Source organism: Helianthus annuus, chromosome 10 (assembly GCF_002127325.2).
Source record: "Helianthus annuus cultivar XRQ/B chromosome 10, HanXRQr2.0-SUNRISE, whole genome shotgun sequence".
NCBI classification, from domain to species: Eukaryota; Viridiplantae; Streptophyta; class Magnoliopsida; order Asterales; family Asteraceae; genus Helianthus; species Helianthus annuus.
In genome coordinates, this window is record NC_035442.2 from 178,780,910 (window position 1) to 178,791,496 (window position 10,587).

The 10,587-nt window shown below is 34.0% G+C and overlaps 1 protein-coding gene across 1 annotated transcript; it reads right to left on the reverse strand.

The window, feature by feature from the left end:
* Positions 1-7,963: 7,963 nt before the first annotated feature.
* LOC110886909 (heat stress transcription factor C-1) lies at positions 7,964-10,154 on the reverse strand. Its single transcript, XM_022134787.2, has 2 exons — positions 9,876-10,154; positions 7,964-8,711 (listed from the first exon to the last, which is right to left on the reverse strand). Exons 1-2 carry the CDS (start codon positions 10,077-10,079, stop codon positions 8,070-8,072), a joined length of 846 nt encoding a protein of 281 aa, XP_021990479.1. The 5' UTR covers positions 10,080-10,154; the 3' UTR covers positions 7,964-8,069.
* Between the last annotated feature and the right edge of the window lie 433 nt (positions 10,155-10,587).

Consider the following 10,587-nt stretch of genomic DNA (forward strand, 5'->3'; position numbering starts at 1 on the left):
ATGTTGCCTTAAAAATTAAAGGGCTATTGGATTTAAATAACCCTAACTTTCATCAATTGGTCGATATCAGTCTTAACTTTTAATTTGTACCAGACCACTCCCAACTTTCAACTTAGTTTTCACTGACACTCTCAAACTAATTGAACCCTAGCCCAGTTAGTATCTTGTTGATGTGGCACTTCGTATGGTGACATGGCAGCTAACATGACAAATTTTGATGATGTGGTGGCTGATGTAGCAGCTAGCGTGGCAATTGTTATGATGGTGGCTGACAGGGCATTTTCGATAATGTAGCATCTGACATTAGCTAATTGGGTTATGGCTCAGTTAGTTTGGGAGTGTTAGAGGAAAATAAGTTTAAAGTTGGGAGTAGTGTGGAACAAATCGAAAGTTTGGAGTAATATCGGCCAATTGTTGAAAGTTGGGGTTATTTAAATTTAATATCCTAAAATTAAAGGTAAAAGACTTTTGTTCAATACCATGTCAGTTAATTAAACTTAATCCCGCATATGGTTAATTACTTAATTGTATCCTTAAGTCACTATATATACACTCATATCTTGAAAGACTACTTGTATATGACATATGTGTTGTACAACCAATCATACCATATTCACTTATAGTGAATATAAGTATCAAATACATAGATATATGTTTAAGTTTTGTAATAATCATTTAGCACTTCAAACACAATGTAGGATTATGAAGTATGGCCCACCATAGATTTGGGACAAAATTTGTGGGAATCAAAAGAATCCTATGTGAATACATTAGTTGAGTGTTGTATAACGAGGGACACATTTTCAAATTGACGACAAATTGTCTTTAGGTATTCATTATTAAACTTATATAATAATATATATATGTGTGATAGATACTTTCAACAACTTTAGAAAGAGTAAATTGCCATTTTAGTCCCTGAGTTTTGTTCAAATTTGCCATTTTGATCCAAATAGTTTTATTTTCTCTCCTGGGTCCCTGACTTTTACATTTTGTTGCCATTTTGATCACTTTGCCCAACTACATCCAAAAACCCAGTTTGTAACAGGGGTATTTTGGGGATTTCCTTAAAAAATGTTTTCAGTTGCCATTTTGATCCAATTCCAAAAATTCAAAAAAATTCCAAAAAATCAAAAAAATTCCAAAAACTCAAAAAAATCTAAAAAATTCTAAAAAATCTAAAAAGTTCAAAAAAATCTAAAAAATTCTAAAAATTCTAAAAAATTATAAAAAATCATAAAAAATTCTAAAAAATATAAAAAATTCTAAAAAATCATAAACATTCTAAAAAATTCAAAAAAAATATAAAAATAAAAAAAATTCTAAAAAATCATAAAAATTCTAAAAAATGAAAACAATTCTAAAAAATCCAAAAATCATTAAATGTTTCGGCACGAACCGTTTCGACCCACATCGTTTCGAACCGAACCGTTTCGACTCGTACCGTATCGAAACGAACCGTTTCGACGCGAACCGTTTCGAACCTAACCGTTTCGACGCGAACCGTTTTGAACCCGAACCGTTTCGAACCGTACCCTATCGAACCGAACCGTTTCGACGGGAACCGTTTCGAACCCGTACCGTATCGAACCGAACCGTTTCGACGCGAACCGTTTTGAACCCGTACCGTTTCGAACCCGTACCGTTTCGACCCGTACCGTTTCGAACCGAACCGTTTCGACCCGTACCGTATCGAACCGAACCGTTTCGACCCATACCGTATCGAACCGTACCGTATCGAGCCGAAGCGTTTCGAGCCGAACCGTTTCGAACCGTACCGTTTCGACGCGAACCGTTTCGAACCGAACCGTTTCGACCCGTACCGTATCGAACCGAACCGTTTCGACCCGTACCGTATCGAACCGTACCGTTTCGACCCGTACCGTATCGAAACGGTACGGGTCGAAACGGTTCGGGTCGAAACGGTTCGGCTCGAAACGGTTCAGCTTGATACGGCACGGTTCGGTTCGATACGACACGGTTCGGTTCGAAACGGTTCGGATTGAAACGGTTCGGCTTCGAAACGGTACGGGTCGAAACGGTACGGGTCGAAACGGTTCGTGTTCGAAACGGTTCGCGCCGAAATGGATTTTTTGGATTTTTTAGAATTATCTGGATTTTTTAGAATTTTTATGATTTTTTAGAATTTTTTTGATTTTTATATTTTTTTTGAATTTTTTAGAATCTTTATGAGTTTTTAGAATTTTTTATATTTTTTAGAATTTTTAAGATTTTTTAGATTTTTTTTGAATTTTTTAGATTTTTTTGAACTTTTTAGATTTTTTTTGAATTTTTTGTAATTTTTTTGATTTTTTGGAATTTTTGGAATTCGATCAAAATGGCAACTGAAAAGGTTTAAATTGAAAAGAGTAACTGGGTTTTTGGATGTAGTTGGGCAAAGTGATCAAAATGGCAACAAAATGTAAAAGTCAGGGACCCAGGGGAGAAAATAAAACTATTTGGATCAAAATGACAAATTTGGACAAAACTCAGGGACTAAAATGGCAATTTACTCACTTTAGAAAAGATGATTTAGCTTTCTAATCAAATCCATTATACTTTGAACTCTAATATTGTTGTGAAATTACTTGAATTGTATAAAATGATACATTGTGTTTACATTTTTATATAAGGTAACTCAAGAAATAAAGTCATGTACATGTGTTTCATGTCAACATCTAGTGATATGGTATGTCACAAGCACAACCAATCGACCACATCACCATTAACGGTAACATGACATGCCACATGTATTGGCATGTAATATTGTGTGTGCCATGCTATGTGTATCGATATGGGTGTTCATGGTTTGGTTTTGGATGATTTTAAACCAGACTGTGAGTCAATATCATATCTCCGTTACAACAACATACTAGGGGACTACATAAGTGTTTCTTTGAAATTTAGGAGAAACATGTTGTCATGTTGTAGCAAAAAAAAAAACCTATTTCTATTGCTTTGAAATTTAGGAGAAACATGTTGTCATGTTGAAATTTGTGTTGTTGTTTTGGCTACTTATCAAAGTAGAAAGCAAGGTGGGGATAGTTAGGGTCTATTGGAACTTGGATACATGATAATGGGGTGATATATGACGCAAATGTTGGATGGTAAAAGGTACATATTCATGAACATGTATATGTAAAAAAGCAAGACGTGTATGTGCATGACTGGTTCGGTCTGGTTTCAAACGTACATTACTCTTTAGCTAACTCATAAACCGAACTGTTGGTACAATATCTTTTGTCATCACCAGGGTTGACACCAACAAAGCGGTAACTAGTAACATAGTCAAGAAATAAAAAAAAAACTTCAAATATACTAATTAACCATATTTATTCTATGCACTTATAAAAATACAAACCTAGTTTTGGAAAATGACTTAACTATTATTTTAGATGATTAAATCATAAATGAATATAATACTTGATTGATAAAATATGTAACCAATAATGTGCTTGATTGAAATCATTGAATCATGAAATGGCAATCAATGGGGTAAAGCCCAACAGCTCAAAAACTACAAAGTTACATGGGCCTAAGCTGTTTAAACTGGGCTCAAAGTCGAAGTTCATAGTCAAAATTGGGTACATGACCCGACAAGTAATTTATAATTATCAGCACCCAACTCAATACTCATTGCCATTCTTAATGGTAATGGTAGAGGTCTAAAGTTCTAATTCGACACAAAAAGATGACACGGGCCTAACACAAAATATGCGGGTATAGGTTTAGGCCAGTTTCGACCACAAACATGCTTAGCTAGACTGTTTGGATCAGCTTGACGATTCACGAGTTGCCCCTTTTAACACATATTTTATTACTCATTTTTTTTTATTTTATAATTTAGACGAGTTAGTCATTTTTATGCTAAATATTTAGAAACCAAAACATAAAGAAGCATTAGTTCATATCTAGTTTAGTTGTAAATTTTGTATTTTTTAAAATATTAATATTAATAATATCCAAGAAAATGTAATCTTAATGTTGAGCTAAAACCAAGATTCATGTGGTATAAGCCTATTAGCTAAACTTTCTTTCTTTTCAATTATCGATGTACTTTTAATGTGTGTTTTGGTTATGGTTGAAATAATAGTTTTGTTATGAACATGAACTTGAACCTCCTTTAATCACATTAACTTTTAATGTTTTTCAAATTGTTTGTGGTGCTATTTTATTTTGGACTTGAACTTGCTTTATACTATGTTAGTTCTCTTTTTAACTCGAGATAAACTGAGTTGAGCTCAAGTTCAAATGTTGACTCGGTTATGTGAATTCGAAAGGAGCTAAATTGGCGTGTTTAGTTCAAGTTAAACTTGAGCTAGCCACTGCTCACCCGATGAGCAACACAAATTTCGTGTATATTATCCTTTGCCATTTCTTGATAAGACTTGTAAAGAAGTTGCATTGAGCCATTTCTTGATTAGACTTGTAAATAAGTTGCATTGAGCCATTTCTTGATTAGACTTGTAAATAAGTTACATTGAGTTTCCCTAGTTGGGTAACTAGGATTTGGTAACACCATTGCAGTCAATGGTTCTTCAACACACCTACACTGACTTGAAGGTCGTATTTAGAAGAGATACTAAGGGCTTTTCCGATTTTCAAGGCAAAAGTTTTTTAGCTACAAATCATCGTTGTAGGAGAGGGGGGGGGGACAGTGAGGTCGCTGTTGGGTTCTTGGCTTGGTAGGTTTTTATCGAAAAATTCAACATGGAGGTCAGTCACCTCGAATACATTGTTGATACTTTGAATCTTTTATTATGTTTAATTGTCTTGTCAACTTCAAAGGCTACAAATTTCAGTTTAGATGCACTTAGAGAGATGAGAAGAGGCAAGACAATAGGTTTGGACAACATACCGATTGAGGTGTGGAAGTGTTTGGGGGAAGAAGGAGTCTGATGGTTAACACTTTTGTTCAATAGTATTTTTAAGACTGGAAAAATGCCAGATCAGTGGAGGAGTAGTGTCGTGGTGCCTTTATACAAGAATAAAGGAGATGCTCAATGTTGTGGGAACTACAGAGGAATCAAACTGCTAAGTCACACTATGAAACTCTGAGAGAGGGTAATTGAAACAAGAATTAGAAGAGAAACACAGGTTTTAGTAAACAAAATTTGATTCATGAAAGGGAGGTCAACTACAGAAGCGATACATATTCTAAGGAGATTGATGGAAAAACATAGAGCGAAGAAGCAAGATTTATAGCATGGGTTCACGAACCCGGAAACGAACCCGTAATCTAGGGGTGAGCAAAAGGCAAAACCCGACCATCACCCAACCCGACCCGACCCGTGAACCGATCAGACATAAAATACAGAACCAATTCACTACCTTAAATATAGGGTCGGTTCTAGGTTTTTATGTAATCGGGTTTGTCGGGTACTAAGTATAAGAACCGACCCGACATATTTCATTTTTGAGCATGTTTTGTTATGAACTTGGGAAGGATATTGTACATTCACAGACCATCCGATGATGAAGAAACACAACATTCTCCTTGATTCCGGTACATTTCATTCTATGTTTCTATTTCAATCCACTAACGATGGTGAGTTATTTCTTTGTTAATTTTCATTCAAATGTTATTGATAGTCATGCCTAACTTGAACTAATTTGACCATACAAGTATAATATGTTTATTGTATATTAAGTAGTTCTGTAATAGTGGATACGAATTTGCAAGTATTTCATGCTTGATGGGGTGTTTATGCTTCAATTTAATGTTTATTATCCATGATTAATCTCTTTGCACACCAAGTGTTAGATAAAATGTCCAAGTGAAAAATTTGACGAAACATATTAACAAAGGTTGTCCTTTTTGATGAATTGCACTATCAAAGGTAGATAAAACCTTCTAACAAAAAATTTATAACTTAAACATGCAAGAATTCAAAAGGTACTGATAATTCACATTAGCAGCCAAGAAATTGACTGCAAATTCAATGTAGATGGTTTCTTTCTCTATATGAATATATCTGTGGAAGCATCATGCAGCCGTTGTATGTTATATATTTTAGGGATTCAAGACCCAATCGTTATTGGGCTATGGCCTAGTTTTTTTTTGAGTAACACTTTAGTTTGGTCCATAGGTCTAAGTCGGGTTTCACCATGAAAAGAACCGAGAACCGACCTGATTTTATATGAAAAATGGACCCAATCTAAATACCTAGGTATTTGGGTTCGAGTCGAGTTGGGTATATTTTTGGTTCGATTCTTGGTTATTTTCGGTCCGAACCTAAACTTGCTCACCCCTACCGTAATCCCATCTTGAAGAAGTTGCAGCGGTGTTTCTGTAGAACCCACTAGGCCACCTAGGAGGCGTCCCGAACACCCTAATAGTACAAATATAAGAAAAGCATGTGTGTTATTTAATATATTTTTTTATTGAAGTCTTGAATTTTTACTTTGGAAACCGGGTAATTGAGGTCCCCAAGTTTGGATGTGGCTTTTCCTTTTCTTGATACATGCAAACTCCTAAAAAATTGTAGTAAGTATTTTATGTTTTGATCTTTTATGAATGTTATTATATTTTTCCTTTAATAAATTTTGAAATTGACGTAAATAAAAAACTTTATTAAATGATTCGTTAGTATGCCTGAGTTTAAATTTTTGCCAAAGTACCAAAAAACTTCAAATAAAATTTATTTTTCCAGTAATACTAACATACATTTTGCAATTGTTGAAAAAAACGGGATTAGGAGAAAACGGTTGAAAGTGTGATAACGGATCCTGGTCGAACACGTGGCAAGAGGCGCTAAATAATATGCAGGGTCACGATTGTCATTGTCTATGTTCCTCTGAATAAAATGGCGTTATAATTTCATTTCAAACAAAATTCCAAAAATTTCATATTAGCAGTTACCTCCTCTCCAAGCTTCCGAGATCTATGGCGTCTAGCGTGGATTCCGTTCTACAAAGTAATATTTGATGGCGTTTTCATATGTGTTCCAGCAAATCATGCAACAGATATAGCGTTTTATTTTTTATGCTTGTTTCAATGACGTTTATGTTTCAATCGCGTTCTTCCTATATTCAATATTTGGCGTTTTCATTATTAATGTTAAATGTCATTTGGGATCTAATATATGCTTATGGTTTACGATCAATGGCGTTTTACACCTGGTTACGTATATCTGATTAGTTGTGATTATTGACGTTAATTTGTACACATCAGTTCTTACTATTTGTTAATTGTTCAACTTATGGCGTTTTCATTAGCATGTTTTAGGAATACAGTAGCATCAATTCTTCGTATTGTTTATCATTCAACTATAACAAACAATAGAAGATAACATAAACACAAAAACACCAAAAAAAAAGATGGCATTTCATCTGGAAGGGACTGGTGTGTATGGCTCGTAGCTTAAGGCGGGAATTTTAATGACGTTTTACTTTTAAGTTTGGCGTTTTGTATGAGAGCAGTCAAAAGGCCCTTTTACCTTTAATGAATCGCTTCCACGTAATAAAGTTGATGTTATTTACGAAAACGTCACCGTGACAATTTAATTCATAGATTGTTTTAATCCAACGGATGAGAGGCGTTCTTACCGTTTTCACACTTATAGGCGTTTTCTCTAAATCCTACCCCATTATTGAAATACTTTCTGTTTATGTTAATTTTTACTCTAAAACTCTTAACTTCATATCAAAAGTATAAAATGTACACAAAAACTTACATTTAAGAGTTATGTTTAAGCGCTTAAACTAGAGCGCTCCACGCTTATTTCTCTTTCGACGATTAAATTTAAACATAAAATAAACATTCGGTTAAATTTTAACATAAAATACATCTTATAAATAATTAAAAATACATAGTTCAAACTTCAAACATGGTTCAACTAGATTCCATCATATTGTATAATGTAGTAACATCATATTTTAAAACAAAAATGCCACCCAATTGCAGAAAAAACAATGCAATCTAGTGGCAATTTATAATACCAACATGAAATTTAAAACTAGATAACTTAAAGAAAATAAGAATAAAAATAGTATTTGGAATAATAATAAAAAAACATTACAACAATCTAGCATTTAATACCAGTATCAACATAAACTGTAGATACCAGCTAAAAACCGCCATTAAATAGTGAAAACGGATATTCCGGCGGCCGTCTAACCTCCGGCTCCGGCGAAAACCCTTCAAAACAAATATTATTTACATCTCCTCCGCTGGTAGCCGCGGTTGTTCGCTGCCGCGACATGGAGGGTGTATCTGTAGACTGCCAAAAAAAATGGTCATAATTATTATAAAACCCCTCCTCTTTCTCTTTTAACTTTTGGCTCGAAGCCGACGGTTCAGGGGTTATTAATATCCGTTGGCGCTTTTTAACCACCAGCCGTTGAGACCCTTGATCTTTTTGAAGCATCATACGTGGCAAGATCTGAGGATCATCTGCTACTTTATGCAATAACGCCATCATTTGTTCTGGCCGTCGCTCTGTCGCCTCGAGACGCTTATTCATTCCAACTAACTCTTGTTCTAGAATTTTTTGGTCTTCTTTTAACTTTGCAATTTCTATCGCCATCTCATCTTCTTCTTCTCCTGGAATATAATTATTCCGAGTATTATTATTACTGATACTAATACTGTTACTATTACTATTAATCTGCTGCTTTTTTCTTCCTATATTCTTCAATAAATGTGTTTGTCCTTTTAAAAACCACTCGTTCGCGAACTCCCATCGGTCCGGATCCACTTTTTTGAATCCCTAGTTTAAACATAATCGAAAAGAAAGCGAATCAAATTTGAACAAGAAAGTAACATAACAAAATGAAAATAAAGACAAAGTATTCACATTCATTCCACCATATTTTCACCCTAAATTACACTAAAAAGCACTACATTTTCTCTCTCTTTTCAATTAAATAATATTTTTTATACCTTTATCGTCAACTTTTCTCTCTCCTTCACTCACAACCAATTTCAAAATATATTAAAAAATATAGGGGGTAAACAGTGTCATCTCAAATATACAGATGAAAAGTAACATTTTCTCTCTCTTTCACTCACAACCACTTTTTATACTCTTTATACTATAAAAACTCCACTCACAACATTTGGTGGAATGGATGTGAATGCTAACAAGTTATGTGAATGAGTAATTCATCATAATTAAAATAAAGCAATGAAATGCTATATGTTTTTCATATATAATATAGATAAAAGTCAATCATTTGGAATTTACAATAAAGTGCCATGTAAATTGGAATATCAGAATTAAGAACAAAGTAATTGATGCTTACATAAGTGTTTAGTTGATGAACAAAGCTAGAGAAATTATTGTGTTTGAATATAGATAAAAACATATTTGGAATTTGCAATAAAGTAGCAGGTGAGATTTTAGAGTGAACACTAGTATATTTTTGTGAACTTAGTGAACAAATCCTGACCATTGATTTACATTATCAAATCGTAAAATACACTATTGTATTTTCATCATTAAATCCTGACCACTGATTTACACATGTATATACACTTGTGTATTGATAATTAAGGGCTAGGATTAGTTCACTATTGTTCACAATCAAGGGGGTTGTTCATAAAATGAACCTTACCCATAGAGTGGCAAGTAAACGATCATATCAGAATTGAGAACAAAGTAATTAATGCTTACATAAGTGTTTAGTTGACAAACAAAGCTAGAGAAATTATAGTGTTTAAATATAGATAAAAACATTGGAATTTACAATAAAGAGGCAAGTAGACGGGTCATACCAGAATAGAGAACAAAGTAATGGATGCTTACATAAGTGTTTAGTTGACGAACAAAGCTAGAGAAATTATTGTGTGTGAATATAGATAAAGAAACATTGGAATTTACAATAAAGTGGCAGGTAAACGAAGAATAGAAAACAAAGTAATGGATACTTACATAAGTATTTAGTTGACGAACAAAGCTAGAGAAGTTATTGTGTTTGAAGTTGGCGGGTAAGAGACGATGGGAGAAGTCGAGAGGATCGACCACGATGAAGGTGTTGTTAGCGGGTCCCCAACGGATGTAACCGTCGAGAGAAGGGTCGTTGACCATGTGGTAAGTCTTGAGGACGAAAGGCGCGATGATATCGTTAGAATCCATTTGTTCATAAGAGTGTTTAATTATGAGGGTTTGAAACTTTGAGTATTGAGTGTTAAGAATATAATATATGAGATGATGAAATGAAGAAGAAGGTGAATGAGGATATAAAGCATGGTGGTCACCGGGTGTGGGGGCAAGAAATAGTGAAGTGGGGACGGGGGATTTGAGATATTTTGAAGGGTAATTCACGCACCAAAGTGAGAGTGTGGATTGTATGGGACCTTACTTTTCCCACTTTCATGTATAAAGATTTGTAGTCTTATGAAATTAATATGTTTTTAGTAGAATTGTCTAATTGTTAACGGAAAAAAACAAACCAAACTAAATAAACAAACAAACCCATACCAATGTTTTATAATTTTTATTCTTCGGTTATGGTTATAATTGTATAAGATTATCTCCAATCCTGTATGCGTTGCTGTCACGTCATCTGTCATATCATATCATTGCAAATCCTTAAAACTCATTCTTTGATATCTAATCTTACAAATATTTTTGTCCTTCTTAA

Coding starts and splice junctions, on each gene's coding strand:
- LOC110886909 (XM_022134787.2), bottom strand. CDS start 10,079: ATGGATTCTAACGATATCATCGCGCCTTTCGTCCTCAAGACTTACCAC. Junction 8,712..9,875: donor TTCGTCAACTAAATACTTAT/GTAAGTATCCAT, acceptor TGTTTAAACTAG/GGATTCAAAAAAGTGGATCC.